Source organism: Bacillus rossius, chromosome 3 (assembly GCF_032445375.1).
Source record: "Bacillus rossius redtenbacheri isolate Brsri chromosome 3, Brsri_v3, whole genome shotgun sequence".
In the NCBI taxonomy this organism is placed as follows: Eukaryota; Metazoa; Arthropoda; class Insecta; order Phasmatodea; family Bacillidae; genus Bacillus; species Bacillus rossius.
The window spans coordinates 91,170,480-91,187,463 of NC_086332.1; the positions used below are offsets into that span (position 1 = coordinate 91,170,480).

Sequence of the window (16,984 nt, forward strand, 5' to 3'; positions counted from 1 at the left end):
CATATAACAAGTTACAAGTATTACAATGAAATAAAATTTTGATATATAACTCAAAAGACCATCACAGTCACATTTCTCACTGCCATCTTTACTTTCTGACTTGATGCACTTGAGAACATCAATGACTTTTGGCAGGGCTTTTCGGAGATTGCGAATTGGAGCAAGTCGGCCTTCCCAACGTGTGGTGCAGACTTGCTTAACTATGACTGACCTTTTTGGCAGGCTATTGTCTTGTTGATTTTCAGTTATTTCATCATTTGTGTTTTGCAGTATATCTTCAGTTGAGTCACATTCATGAATTCTTTCAGAAGCCATGGGTCTGAAGCTTTTATGAGCATTTCCCACCGACGGTTACTTGAAGAGAAGAATGTGTACAACTTCTGTACTACTCCAAAGAAAGTACTATCTCAGGATCAACTTTAGCCGAATCTGCTATGACGAGATTAAGAGTGTGGGGTGCACAGTGAACATAAACAGCCAACGGATTTTGTTCTTTCATACGTGCTTGTACTCCAGAAGAATAGCTCTTAATTACTGATGCACCATCATAGCTTTGCCCTCTACAGTTAGCAATATCCAGTCCCAGATTTTACAAGAAAGAGAGCATTTTAACCACGAAGTCAGTGGCTCTTGCTTCATCTCCTGGTATACAGATGAATCCAATGAATGACTCGGTGACTTTAACTTGGTCATCAATTTGGACATAACGAATTATGAAGGATAACTGATCAGTGTGGGAAGTGTCAGTGGTTGTATCTACCATAACAGAGTAATATCTTGCATTTTTGATAGCATCAATGATGGCCTGTTGAACTTGTTTGCCAAGAAGAATAATTAACTCATTATGAAATCTGTTGCTGAGATATTTTACTCCTTCCTTCTTGTTTATGTGGTTATGTAAAACCGGATCATATTTAGATAGCAAGTACACTAGAGCCAAGAAATTCCCACTGTTTCTATGGCCAATTTGTTCAAATGACCCACGAAATGCCATATTCTGTGCAGAAAGAAGCAGAATTACATCAATGATTCGTTTTAAAATATATTTCCAATTAGCAACATCGTGTTCATATTGTTACTGTAGATCACGATCAATTAAGGTATTGCTACCGACCATTTTCCAAGAAATCAGAGCATTTCTATGCAAAGATGATTTTTCATGTTTTACCACCTTGCCATGTATCTTACGCCAGTTACAAACACCTACTCTGCTAAATGCTGGAACGTAGTTAGGATCACTAGTTTTGGAGAACAGCCAGCAACAGAAACAATAAAGTCTGTCATGTTTCACTGAGTAATGGATCCAGCTACGAGCTATTTCTTTGCCAGTTTTTGGATGCCTTTGTTGGTAAATAGCAGGGGTAAAATGGCCTCCATACTTATTTTTGGGAAACTGACATTGGTCCTTTGTTGGCTGAAAAGCTTTGAGTAGATATTTCTTGGTCTCAAAATTAAGTTCACTGCCAGATCTGCCACCATAATATATTGGATCATTTGGCCACTTTTGACTGAGCAGATTTTCAAGTTTTGTGTCGTTGCCTATCTCATTAGTTTGGTTCGGTAGAAAGTCTATTAGTACTTTTGGAGATGAATCCAAATTCATCAGAGAGGTCAACGGAGTATCATCTTGAACTCCACAATTCCTTAATGAGTTATCTAGATTTTTTTCAGGGTAAGTTGTTTCCCTGAAATAAAATCAAATTGATAAAAATTGAACAATTAACAATGAACATGCTTCGTATAAACAAAAATCCTGAAACAATACTTACACAGAAATGAGCCCAGATTTCCCAGTAATTGAACTGCTTGCTAGTTCTGGTATTGTAGATACTATTACTGCTTTAGAAAAACCTTTGGAACTCTTCAATGTTTTTATTTGTGGGAAGTCTGTTAAAGTTTGAGCTGGATCAAAATCCATCACAGAGTTCAAAGGAGTATAATCTTGAACTGCGCAATTCCTTAATGAGTTATCAAAAAAAATTTCAAGGGAAGTTGATTCCCTGAAATAAATTCAAATTGATAAAAATTGAACAATTAACAATGAACATGTTTCGTATAAACAAAAATCCTGAAACAATACTTACACAGAAATGAGCCCAGATTGCCCAGTATTTGAACTGCTTGTTTGTTTCGGTATTGAAGTTGGAGATATTTCTTCAGATAAATTCTCAGAACTTCTTACATGACTTTGTAACAACTTTTCACTTACAATTGAACCTGAAGTTTCCACAGATGTAGATGTAGATAGAGCAGGGCCTGTGCCTGGATTTAAAAATTTTAGCAAAGAAGCTCGTTGTATTTTATCTTCTTCGTCGTGCAGTCGCTTTTGCCGCTTTCGCTAAGCTCCAGAAAGGTTAGCATATTTCCGCTTTGCAAGAGTGTGCGAGTCCATATCTGTAAAATTAGGTTAATAATTTACCATACTGACGCAATCACTGTGTAACACATAGATTACATATACATACTTTCCGAGCCAATAAAAACAAGTTACTTTCTAAAATGTTTAGGCAACATAGATTTATTAATATAGAAATATAAACTCATCAATTTTTATTTTAATATCAAATAGTATAATCAAGATTGTTTGATTGAGATATTGAGATGGGTCAGGTGTATGTTTTGGTTTATTTATTATTAAATTTTATAATTGAGCCACGAATACTTCAACTCTGATGGCCTAAGCTTTTATTTTTGGTATGTACGTTGATTTCGCATTTACATAATATTATGTACCTATCTCAAAAATTTATTTTTGCGAATTAGTAGCTAAAGTTTTTTAATGTTTCATGTAATCTCGATGCCATTAAGAAAATATTGTTCAATTTTAATGCATCTGTTTTTAAGATATGAAAATCAGCACTCGAACAGTTAATTATAATACAAGTAACGAAGTAACTACAATAACAAATTATGTTTCAATATTCCATTATGCAGTTTGACCGAATATGTCATGCAATTAACAGCAATAAAACACCATACAAAAGGACATTGTATAGAAGTACTTACTGGACATGATGCATAGAAGTAAAACAGAAATATAAATCTCTCATTAGAAATAGAAATACACCCATTCATACATCTTACACAACAACACACACTATTAACAAGTAAATGACATTGATTTTATACTAAAAGAAAGGAGCACTTATGTAAAAGTGCAATGAACAGTACCGATGCTGCGCTCTGTGTTGGAAGTGAGAGTTGCCAGTATGGTGACTTATGTATGTGACGTTGACGTAGAAAGACGTAATTAAAATTAGTATTTGTTCTGTTAAGATGAGGTGGTTGTTGACTTTTAGTGCTTACAATGATTACTTTATCAATTATTACATTAAATGAAACAGTTGTACAAAACTAATTAATTATCAAATTTATTATGAAAAAAAATAAAAAAGATAGCCGTATGTACATACCTCCTTGATTTTTCGCCTCCTGTAGAAAATTTCGCCCCCTCTGTCGATTTGTGTGGAGGGAGAAAATACCCCCCAACCCCCCCACTAAGCACGGCACTGCAGACAGGGAAGTTGGCTTCTATTTACCGATGCGTCGCCAGCCAGGAACTGGTTCCCGCGAATACGCGGCTGGGCGCGGATGTTTTCGTTATTTCAAAAAAAAAAATTATTTAAAAGAAAAATAACTATTACTCTTTGTACTACGCAGACGGACTAAACTACTTGAAGAAGATTACAGGGATAGCATCCCTTATTTAAGCGACTACATCGCTGGTTGCGGTCGGATGGAAGTCTTGCAGAGTCTCGCCGATTCGCCGATAATCGCAAACAATCCGTCTGCAGTCGCGACGCGAAGTTTCTCGCGAAGAACCGCGCCTCGTAATCAAAAGCAACTCTTCTATCGAAAGTGGAGGGGAGGGACTGGGACGTCCGGACCGAAAGGTTACGAAGTTCCCCGAGTGGGCGTCATAAAAAACTCTGACTTCGATGTCTCGAAGTTGGTAGCACTGGCCGACCTTAACGCTACCTGTTAAGGGGTGTCTGAAATAAAAAAAAAAAATCGACTCGCCCAAGGCGTCTGCTATAACAAGGGGATACAGGGGGCAGTAAGGAGCTGCACTCTGGTGGCCAAGATAATAAGTTACTGTTTCTGCCGTTAGATGTCGTGGGGTGGTCCATCTTTACACACAATTTTTATGCAAGTCGTCCTTGATGCTGGCCAACGCTTGGCGGGGTTTACGACCGGTCATTGGTCCTGGACTAAATTCTGAGAACTAGAGTGAGCTGGGAGGGGTGGGGGTGCAAAGAGGCTGGGAACGAGCGTCCTAGTTGTGACTGTCGGGGAGTGAACATAAGACGTTTGCGTGACGGTAAAGGCTACGGTCAGCTCGTCTCTGAGAAATGGTAACAACTCGTCCAGAGCTGTTTTATGCAGTTTTAGTCATGAAGTGAAGTAACGTTACAGGCCTGGGACGTGCCTGTAAGCGAGGGAAATTTCAAACGGGCAGCCAACAAAGTCTTAGATCTGCAAAAGATCCTATAGGTCTCTGGGAAAGGTGCTTCTGTCTACTGGCACAAAGTTTAACTAAGGGGAGTACACCAGCCTAACAAAGAGTAAATCGCCCTTTAGTAACCAAATTATAGAGCAAAATAAAATTTCCAAAAATAATTTAAAATTATAATAAAATTTCAAAAAAACGTGTCGAAATTCCTAATTTCCGGCACAGTAAGATGATAGCATGTGTTAAAACAACATTTTTTAAAATTATGTTAATTTTTTTTAATAACTAACTTCACAGCAAGCTATTTATTCAATGGGTGGCTTATTGGCACGATCATGAGCACGATCAGTCAATCTCCCAGTCCCGACTCCTCAGTCCAACTGACAGTTTGGATTGAATTGAGGCCCTCTGCACACTTGATCAGTCCAGGTGCTCAGTTCAGATCGAACAGTCTTAAAACTGACAGTTTAAACTGAACTGAAGCCTTCCCCACACACGATCATTCTTATGGTCGCTGTTGCTGTTGGATGTATAGTTCCATCATAGAATATGGAAGAAACTTTGTATGTTGCAATTGCAGTTGCACTTTGAGTTAGAAAAAAATGGGAAAAAATAGCAAAGCTACCAAAGAGTATAAACAAATATGTCTGCAACAACACTCAGCTGACGGACTGAGGGTTTGGACTGACAGTTTGGATTGGCGAGAAGCTATTCTGACAAATGTTAGTTGGGACTGGGCCGATCTGATGGGAAGCCATCAGTTTGTCAGCCCATCAGTTCCAAATGATAAGTCAGTCATCCTTGCACACACATGGCAGTTCCGACAGTTAAGTTATGTTTCATAACAGTTCGGACTGATTGTGTGTGGGGGCCTTAAAACTTGCCAGAGTACTTAATGTTAAAATAGTTTGGTTTTTCTGGTGAATTTGTGAGTAATCCAGATTGCAGATGCATTATTATGTATGCAAAGGTATGGAAGGATTATGAATGGGGTTTACCTTAAAGCTAGAGCTAATTGCGGGTTTGTTTTCTTTATACTTTACATCAAATCACGTGCAGAAAATTAGTTTTATTTTGTCGTCTCAAGTATACCATTAATCTCTATAAGCATGTAAGCTGCAATAATTTAGTATTTTAAAAACCCACTAAGCAGTTTTTGGTCAGGTAATAAACTAATAGTATATAACCCTGCTCCCAATGTTTGCCCTCAGGACACTTGAGTTATAAAAACTATGCTGTTAGATGGGTAATTTTTGTAATGCATACACACATGGTGCAGAGAAACACCTGACGAAATTACATCACTGCATGAATGGACTGTGATATACCGTTAACTGTCATGAGCATCATGAATTCAAAAGCTATGAACCTGATGTACAGTAAGCCTTGGAATCCAGACTGTATCCAGTACTTTCCTATTCTAAAAATAAAATAAAAATAAAAAGTGGCAGTTATTTGGTCCCTAAATGTTTCAAAACACCAGTATATTGAAGTGTTACAAGAATGAGCATTTTAACTGATTGCAAAAGAAAAAAAGATCTTTCCTTACGGAGATATGGTCACTAGAGGAATGTGAGCAATTTCAAATCACAATAGGAATGTAATTTGTGGAAGAAAAAAAAAGAGAGGAACATGAATGCAGGAGTACTCAAAGACTACATACAGTACAGTACAGTACATTAAGAAAACATCTTGCCACCCAGAAACGAATGACTGGCGTGAAGAGCTTTAGTCATGTGTATAATCAGTTGTATAAGCTGGTATTCCACTAATTTTCAAAGAACGCTACACAAATGAGTGCCAAGAAACAACGCTCGTGTTCAGAGGCCATTTCAACTAGCTTTCAGAGGAAACAAAGTCCATGAAATCATAAGAATTTAGGTGGGAAAAAAACACACACCATTAATTTATCATTGTTTAATATTTCTAAATTTTCACTAGGCCATAATTTTTTAGTTCCTTTTCTACATATGAAATATTGAATTCATTTATTGAAATAGGTAGATAAGATTGTAATACTCAAACATGTTTTTATTCATTTAAACACAAAAACTTTGTGTTGAAATTGGAAATTGCTTATTGTTTATTTGAAACAGATTATTTCAAGTTTAAAATGATCACTTTAAAAAAATTTTTGATTAAAAATTAAGAAATTACATTAAAAACTGTAATCTATGTCCTTGATGTTTTTAAGAAATGAAGTATTATAGTAAAATCTTACACGTGGAAAAAAATTTTCCTTTGTTTTAGTGATGAAAAGTTTTCTTTCATTTTGACCTTGCGTGTTTTGAGTTGATCCACTAAATGAATGGTGTACGTTGCGTGGTGCCACATAGCTTTATAAGTTTTATTTTTTATTTTTTAATTGTTGGTTTGAATGATATTTCATACTGGCATTCCAGCAAAACTCACAAACCGAATTCCCTTATTTCTCTTGCCTGTTATACTAATTTTTCACTCAACAAAACAATGACTATTTCAATAGAAAATATCCTATTTAAGTTTTTGCACTACTTTCCTACAATGCCATAGTGACTACATAAATATTTATGTATTCTTCAATACCAGAACAAAAAGGTTTACACAGTAACAAAAATCCTGGAAACTATGCACAAGTTATGTTTTTTGACATTAATTTTCGACAGGAATATGGATTCCTTTAAACTCGGGTTGGATGTCACTTCAGCTTAGTATTTGACACCACTTAAAATTCTTAAACTATGAAAACTACAAGAGTTGAAGTAAATATATCTTAATAGAGCAGACTTTGCTCATGGTCGTCACATATGACTCACCCGGTTAACATTTGCTGTGATGACGTAATGAGTGTTAGTGAAGAGAATCAAATTGAAGTTGGTGAGAGCTGTAACTCTGAAAGTAATAGACCGATTTGCATGATTTTAACTTTAAGTTGCTTCTGAATTGAGTGGAATAATTATGAAGATACTAACGTTGGTTTTGGAGCCATTAATTGCAAAATGACTAAACAAAAGCAGGTTATGTTGGAGAAAAGAAAGAGAACTATCAAAATTGACCATGCAGAAGCAATTAAAAATGTAGAGAAGTGTCGGAGGTATAGAATGAGGCCAAAAGTAGCCAAAATAAATTAGCCAATGGGGCAAAATGAGTCCCCGAACAAGGTACAAAATTTGCGCTAGAGTGAGCCTCAACCGTCTGCCTCCTGAGAAGCGATGGGGAATGCAGAAAATTATTTGGTAATGGACTTAGAATAGAATTTAACAAAGTGAGAAAAATATATACTAAGTAAACTTTTGTGCCAAGTTTCTTACTTTCAGCTGTAGTAAACTCAGTATTTTTTCCTTGTGAAATTACTTGGCTCTTCTTCACCATGTTTGTCATGACTTTTTGGAAAATAATTAGTGGATTTTTTAGTTCTTGAATGTGGATTATTCATACCTGATATTGTAAGTCTGCTTGATACGATTTACATGATTTTTGTTAGTAATGTACATAACATTTTATAAAGTATAAATAAAAGGCTGCTTGTACTTACGTACACGTGTTAAAAGTTATTTATAGGTACATGCCACAGTAAAAACCAACTTTTATTTGCATGCAAATAATTAACAGAAAAAAAAATAAAAGGACTGGAGTGATATTATGAATACAGTTAGTAAAGTATAAATTCAATCAAACAAAAAAATTTAAATAGAGGCATTCAGTTTTCAAAATTAATATTAACATGTGTTTATACATAATTATTAAATTTAGTAAAATAATCAAAATAAATTCTAATTATTAATAAAAATCAATAATAATGCTGAATGTTCATTACAGTTTTGTAATTATTTATTAAATAATAATGTAATAATTTTTATGCAAATAAATTATATATATATATATATATATATATATATATATATATATATATATATATATATATATATATATATATATATATATATATATATATATATATATATATATATATATATATATAGGTATAAATTATAGGAACATAACCTCACTTATGTAAATACACTTGAAAAAGTTTATAAACACAATTTATATCACTAATATTCACAAAAATATTCTTAATAATATGGAACAGTATTCAATATGTCACTAAAGTATAAGATTTAAAAGCATATATACAATTTTTATTTGAATTCAGCCATTTTTTCATCCTGTGAAAATTTTGTTGCATGGTGCATGCCATCGTAAAAATTCTCAAATTTTTTCATAACGTGCCTAAAGAAGTATAACTTCATAAACACTTTATACGTAAATTTTGTATTAATGTTATTCATGAAAATTAACTTTCCTCCACGTGATTTTGGTTGTAAATTAAATTTTTTATGAAAGTAATATCACCCCTTTGGGAAATAGAAGGGTTGATTCTATTTAGGAAAATTTCAATAGAATATGGTAGTTTTTCAGTACCTTCTTACCGTATGCTTTTTAATAATGTGAGATATAATTTTTTTTTGTTAGAAAACCGAAACCTCACTTTGCAGTTGAATTAAATAGAATTAAGGGGAAAAAATAACTGTTATTAATTTGTATGGTATGTTCTCAGTATCTTACCTCCTGCTTGATTTGATTTTGAGAACAATTTTGAAGTTAGTTTTAAGCTTTTGGAAAATTCCTACATAGTTCATTTCATGGTTCCTAGAACCCCAAAACCATCATCATCTCAAAAGTTTTATATTGAGGGCGTACCGGTGTTACGTTTTTAACTTAGCGGTATAACTAGTGGGCGCCACCACGTGAGTGGGCACATGGACCCGGCTTGAGACTCTTAATCAGGGTGTTACGTGGCCCGTATGAGGCGAGATATTATTCCTCCTGATCTCGAATGCAGCACCTGTTACTAACCGAGCCCTCTCTCAGCGTCGGGCATGCTTCTACCTAAGCACAGTGGGCTCTTAGGGCGTCCCACACGCTGCTGACTGGGTTAAGGACCTACGTGGCCCCCCGAACACAGACACGTGACTCAATTAAGTTGTATTTTTATTTCTACGTTAAAAGTCCTTACAATCCTCCCTTTGCACAGTTAACACGCCCGAGGCACGAATCGGGATTAAGTTGAGGGGGCGGACCACACACGTGGCCGCCTCAAACTTTTATGTAAAACGAAGGTGGTGAAAAAACTCCTGGGATTATAAAAATAAATAATTACACAGCCCCACCCACCGAGAGAGGCCCCGAGGATAAAGAAGAAAACGATTTGAATTATTTAAATTAACAGAACTACTTATCGGTAAGATAATGGTGATGTCCGCGGGGTGTTTGCGGAGACGTCCGCTCTCGGCCAGCTGTAGAAGGAGACTGGGGTGAGACAAGGCTCGCGGCAGGAAACATGGCTCCCTTCGTGCCGAACACAATTACCGTTTACATCCTTGCGACTGCGTGCCCCGGGTTATTACAAAGAATAACATGAATCGTTTATAAAATTAATCCTTACTTATCCATGACCAGACTGTCTGTAATAATTACTTGTTCCTGAAATTAGTTCAAATAAAGTTATTTACTAGTTCCGCCGTCGCCCGCTAGGGAGCGTCCTGGGCCGTGCTTACACTTACTTTATTACAAAAATTATTATATTAAGAAAACAAAAGACATTCACTTGACTGACTCGTTGTGGCACTGTTTATGGGTAAAAAGAAAGGTTAACAATATTATTAAATTACATTCAGGGGTGTGGCGCACTGCAGCTTAGCGCCCTCTTACCGGGCGACCAACACACGCACGCACGCACGCACGCACTCGCTAGCGAGAGGTTTGAATATGAACAGAGGGTGGAGGTGTTTGGGCGGTGGCATATCGGGCTCAAAGGGGGCCGCAGGCCCGGACGTCACCAATATCTAATTGCTTGTTACGGTTGTGGTAGCTGCCCTAATTTTGCACACATTACTTCCAAACTGATACATAAATTTAAAGATGGGAAATTCCAGTCAACTATATTAATACACTAAATCAGACCAGGGGGTAGAAATGGAGCAGGTTTTTTTTTTTAATACTACTCAAGAGTAGTACCAAAAATTAATGACTGGAATCAGATGTAAATATTCCATGAAACCAAGGGAACAGTCAGTTCCCATACTTTCAAGAGGGATAAAATACCTACATCGTAGCTCTCTGTATACAGCATTTGGTAGGGGTAATTTCGTGAAAATGAAACGGAAATGCATTACCATGGTGCTGTGTCTGCATGGAAGTCTCAGAAACTTAGTTAGACGGCGGTTCCGCATAATTGATTTGTATGTATATAAATATGTATAATTTTATAGTTTTATAAAATCTTGGTCTTACATAAAAGTACCAACCACACACAAAGCTGCTTAACTTTGTTAATAGTCCAAACTTAAGCATACTCCTTTACCTGTTTGGCCACCATGACATCATGAAATACAGTCTTAAAAATGTATATACAAAAAATGTGGATATAAAGTAAGTAATTTTTTTACAAGTTTTTTAACTTTACTTTTTGTTCTTTTAATCCACCTTGCCTACACCAGCGCACAAACACACAAACTGTTCTGAAACTACCCAAAGCGCATCAAAACACCCACTTTGAGAACAATTGTAGGAAATACAAACAAATAACTAACCTAATCTGGGTTGGGTTTGGTTAGGTTAGGTTATTACCATCTTGTTAAACAGAATTATAGTTAGGTTATAAAAAGGGGAAAAATTTCTACCTTTTTTCCCTAAGATGAATAATTTTCATACATTTATTAGGCTCTGCATTTTTAAGAATTCTACATTAAATTTTGTTATTTTCATATTGTTAGTTTATTTGCAACATGAGAACAAACACATTATTCTCCTCGTTACCAAGGTTAGATGATTTACACATCTGTGGCAAGTACTGAAAAACTCCTTTTCTTGTAGAATTGCTTTTGTTTCAAACAGACCACTTAATTTTTCTGATCATGTTCTTGTTTCACTTAGCTCTTTCTTTAATGCCGTGATCCATTGTGTGTTGCCTGCTTCTTACTCTGAAGCTCTGAGATCAGTTATCTTCGCGTATTCCGATCGTACCCGAAGCCACATGGCCGGACTGGGGAACCAGATCAGTGTAATGCTTCCCCTGCTCCAACAATAAACACGTGTCGTCTATGAATTAATTTGTTTTTAAAGACTGGCGTGTTGCAGAAACATTACTTGTATAACAACTTATTATAGCCAACTTCTTTAAGATCCTCGATATACGAGATGGATTGTTGAAAAGTAATGAAATGTAAACCGGTCCCTCCGTAGGTTTAAGCCGTGGTTATACACTGCAAGGGAACCGAGTCCTCCAGCCATCTTGAGTGGCGGAGAGGAAGTTGGGGAGGGAATGTGGGTCAGGGAAGAAGGAGAGCAGTGTGTGCAGGTGGGAGGCAGAGAGCTAGACATCTGTAGGTAAAAAGAAAGATATTTGGCCAGTTTGGCCATGGCTGTATGTTCGAAAAGTTGCTCTGTAAATCTTTTGGTAATAAGGCATTTAAAGATGATTAATTAAATATAAATTTGAGAACTGCTTCTGGCATGACATACATATTAAAAATAATCGGTTTCAAAAGATCCGGTTTAAAGGACAAAAAAAAAAAAAATCATATTTCTTCCAGTAAGTACAATATCAAATAGTTCAAAATGACTGTAAAGTTTCTAAATACCTACTACCTAAAATTTTTGTCTGAAACAATATTCGTTACTACCAAAGGGTGACCAACATTAGATTACAGAAAAATAAAATTTAATTACTCCTTCAGTAAACACAATGTCGAGCCCAATCAACATTTTTTTTTAACTTGTAAATATTACCAAAATATTTTGGCTTGATTATTTTTTGATAACATCAACTCTTAGCACAAAGTGCGAACAAATTTGTATAGTGCTTAGCTTATGGGAGATGTCAAAATCATTAACATTTCATTTTTATTGAGAATATTAGAGGAATTATAACTATATTTCTGGATGAATTGAATTTAAAACATTCAAAATATTTTGGCTGCATAGAATATGCACGCAAAAATTCAATCTTATCTTTTTGGAATATTCTAGAACATGTAGGGATCTTTGTTCATGAAGAATGTTCCAGGTTTCTGCAATGTTAGAAAATAATTACGACTTATAATTGTACCTGCGTCTGTAAACCAAGATTAAAGGTATTTTTTTTTATTGTAAAACCCCCTTTCCATCTCCTTTGCAGTAGAATTTTGACAAATCACACTGTATGTATATTTGTTGTTAATGCTGATTATCATACATAAAGCTCTGTTAAATTCAATGATATGCATTTTCTGTATATAACAAAATCTAAAATTTTTACAACTTTTAGGGGTGGAATGACTGAAAATGGTCAAAATTGGTGCGTTTTGTTTGTTTACTATCCATACCCAATATCTTAGCTTGATTAAATTTGATATTCTTAGTTTTATTTTTCGTAAAACAATTTTTTACCCTTCAAACTCCCTTAAGTCTGGAATTTCATAATAATTACAGCCCAATATTTATTTTAGCGAAAGACCTTGCATTAAAAATTTTCTATAAATCCGTTCAGTAGTGTTTGAGTGATGCCTGAACAGACTGACAATACAGGCAAACAAACATGATATTTTTAAGTTCATGTGCATGTACAAAATAATGTAAATAGCAGTTGGCAGTAGTTTGTTATAATAAAGCAATGCATTGTTCAGAATGTTTACAAACAGTTTTATTATTAGTAATTTTATTTCCTTAATTTTGCACCAATAAAATTTAAAAATTACTTTCAATGGTAAGCCTGTTACATATTTATTTCAAAATAATTTTTGTGAAAAAGTAGATGTGGATACCTTAAATTTTAACCAGTGAAGGCAGAAATCCAGTACAGTACGTTTAATTTTTTTTTTAATTTATGGTGTCTGCATGAGTAGGGATGTAGGATGCATACAAATGTTGGCTCCAACTAGTCATCTCCATGGCCTGAAGTCGGGATGGTGTCACACTTGTGTTCGTGCAGCCCAGTCGTGTGCTCTAGCTGTGCTTTCAGAGACCACATGTGGATCACTCAATTCATGTTGCATTTTTTATCTTCTGTCGTGCCAACTGCTCCAGCTTTCAAACATAGCGTCCTTGTCGGGGTAGTTACTGTCCGTGGCCAGGGTGGTGTCGGTGGATCGCAAGTGTGGCGCTCGGCCAGACCTGCGGCCGGTAGCGGGAGGTGGCTAGCTCAGAGCGAGCGGCAGTGCGGTGATATTGGCAGTACGGTGCAGGTCTGCAGAGCCTAGCGGCCGGCCTGGGTCTCGGGGGGTCGGCAGCCGGTGGTGCCAACACGGAGATCAGTCCCGCCAGTCTCCAGGGTTTGGCAACTCTAGCCAACCTCTCTGTGACCAACCCCAGTGAGTACAGTTAACCTTGACAACATGCTTGGTTTGCTTTGCTGCACGTGATGTGCGTATTGTTTGTTCCAGTTATTTTTCTGCGGAGCATTAGTGCTTGCTTGTGCCTGCTCCTTTTAAAGCGTGCTAATAGTTTTGTCATTTTTTAGAACATTTTGGTTTATTAATGCATATTGAAATGCCAAAATATGGGAAAGGGGGAGAGTTCGGTTATTATTTTGTGAGAACCTTTGGCCAATTACTATGTGTGTGGTTTTTTTTTTTATATTAGGGAAATTATGGCACTTTTAAAACTCATCCAGGTTACATTTATGAAACTGAGTTAATACAGTGAAATCTTAAACTTTCTTCCATTTTACACCACTCGTCTATGGTTCCATGTAAAGCTCACATGTATGAAATTGTCTAATTTTTTTACTTTCCTTAATTTAGCACCATTTTCTTGTGGTCTTTTGAAGTGTAAAAAAATGTTCTACGTACGGTTAAATATTATTTGAATGAGGGACAATTTGAAAACTAATCATAATTTTCATGTTTTATTTTGGCATGAACTCATGACAAAGCTGCTTGTTGGTTACGAAAGAAGTAAATGTGGTGGGGTTTGTAGATTGCTTTGTCACAAAATGCTGAATGATTAACATAAAGGGGCAGTCAGTGTTAACTTGTGGCAGTAGTCAACCAGGTGCTATACCAGTCATGCGTACTCTGAGAGAATTGCAGTAGGAAACACCATCGCTTGCTCAGTTTTCATAGAATCTCTTCATTGACTTAACTTCCCACTTTTAATGGTGTATCAAACTTTCCCAGCCAGGATAAAGGTGATAGGTTGAGTTCTCTAAACAAAGAACTTAAAATCAATGAATCATTTTTGAAATAAAACATAAGGAATAAGTTCTGTATGACAACTTTTGGTTAGACTAGTAATGTATACACATATCTTTTTCACTATCTTGCTATGTTGTCCAATAAATCATGAACAATAAAAATAAATATAAAATTGGTTAAAAAAAAATTGGTTGTCTGTAAAGTTGGTTTACGGACGATAGTTTAACGTGACAACGTCATAACAAAACATTGATGAAATGATTGCATAGTTTTATGAATAAAATTAAATCATTTTTATTGAATTATCACTATTTTGTATGGATACAAAGAAGGAGTAAAATGAAATCTACAATTTAATTGATATATTTACATTTATTTGCACTCATTAACTCAAATATGTTTATTACTTTAACGAAGAGATTATTTTAACTATAACTTTTATACATGTTTGCTATTTAACTTCAAGATCGTCGAGATTGTTTTACGCTTTTTCGGAATAGCACATTTAACGACGAAGTTTGTTTGTCGTGAAATTAAACCTAGAATTTAATAAAAATGCCCTTGCAGTTAATAAAATAGTATTAGTAAGTTTAAGAGAAAATTTCGGCTTTAATCTCCAACCCAGACGTTCGTGGTGCACTGGGGCCCGAGATTAAATTTCGTTGAGAATATTTTACGTTTTTATGTCTTCCAGTGCTCAAAATGATATGCAATTGTGGCCCCGGGCACGAAATTTTATTTATAATTCATTAATAATAACGCCCCTCGTGATAAACAAAGGAAAATATGTATTTACAAGTGCCTGGTTGCCGCAGACGCGGATAGAAGGCGTGATTCGTTCTGTTCGCGTCCGTTACCGTAGATGGCAGCACCGCAGGGGAATAATATTATTTCGTTTTTATAATACGATTTTATAACAAATACGCATCCCAAATACACCAAACTTATTTATAATGTGTTACAATATTTTTTAAAACATTGTGCAAAAGATCCCGGGTGTAATTTGAATTATTATGTGCAACTGTAAAACACCATTGTTCGTACAAAAACGTATTTGAAAAATCAACATTACTTTTAAATAACCGTACCGATTGTGCTGAAAATCGGTGGACGATCGTTAAATTACATAATATTAATAATTCAAATGACGAAAACATGATTGAAAAGTCAAATTGATGGTTGTTCCAATCGAGTGGAAGAGAGAGAGATGCGGCACAAGCGTACAATGAGCGTAACGGGACACATCATAGTGGACCTAGGTGCGTTACGGGACACTTTTTTTGTTCGTGCAGCCGGCATTCATCGATTTATTAGACGTCACGTCAAAATGTAATTTTAACTTATTTTATTATTTACATTTGTCACTGGAGTTTGACTTGAGCATTTGTTAGTCCTGCCACTGAACACCTTCACCACGCCTCAGGTTATAGTCTCTTCAGCTGTGAAGTGGACCGTGTCAGTCGATCAGGGATCGGTCATCGCCAACATTTACACCCGGCGGTGACTGTTCTCAGGGTGTGACGTTGCCTGCGTGGAAATATGACTCGTATCCCACTAGCACTACCCTGATGTGCCAGTACCCGCTCTCTGCGCCAGGCAGGCTGTGAGATGGTGTTAATTAAGTCTGCTTTTTAGGTGTCCCACCCTGGTCTCACAGTAATTTGTGAACATGTGTACGAACCCAGAAAGAACAAGAAGATATTGGTACTGAGTTATCACGTGCCACTGTGCCACTTGCTTCTCATACACTGAAATAATGAAAAGTAATACTGTTTAAAAGCCTAACGGCATGAGCTGGTTTATGTGATGTCCATAGCCACCTCACGGTTTGGTAGTCTTCGCGTAAGTGACCAAACTTCAGCTAGCGGATTACTCTTTCAATTAAATAAGTATTCTAGCCCCGTAGGTAAGCTCCGAGGATAGATAAAAATGATTTAGATTAATTAAAGAAGCTGGGATGTTGAAGTCCCTTAAGTGCTTAAGGCATCTTGTTTTGGTTGGCGGTGCAATGTGACATGGGAGAGTGATGGCTGCTAGGGCTGCTGGACAAGTTGAACTGACTATTAGGTTGTTCACATTTGTGCAGTTAACGTATTAAACTAAGAACATATTTGCACTAGTTTAATTACTACAAATGATTTACTAAGCATAAAAATTATGTAAATAATTTTTGTGAAAAGATTACTGATCAACATTATAAAATATGTTGTCAGCCTTCAATAAGTAGGGGTCTGTTTCTGTAGTGAATATAGTTTGAATAAAATAAATATATAGATTGTTTACAAAATTATGGTGAAAGTACATTAACATAGCACTTGTAGCGAACGAGACAAGTTTACAAATAATGATTAGTTTATGAGGGAACGAGGCACTG

At 35.9% G+C, this 16,984-nt stretch overlaps 1 protein-coding gene across 46 annotated transcripts in view; it reads left to right on the forward strand.

Moving 5' to 3' along the window:
• Positions 1–16,984, forward strand: part of LOC134531020 (CUGBP Elav-like family member 1) — a 1,002,129-nt gene that overhangs the window by 883,609 nt on the left and 101,536 nt on the right. For 37 of the 46 annotated variants that reach the window (XM_063366464.1, XM_063366463.1, XM_063366465.1 and 34 more), the window contains one exon: positions 13,660–13,785. The exons of the other annotated variants lie outside the window; for them this stretch is intronic. In XM_063366464.1, the coding sequence (XP_063222534.1) occupies positions 13,660–13,785 (126 nt within the window). The remainder of the gene's footprint in view (positions 1–13,659; positions 13,786–16,984) is intronic. 46 annotated transcript variants of the gene reach the window in all.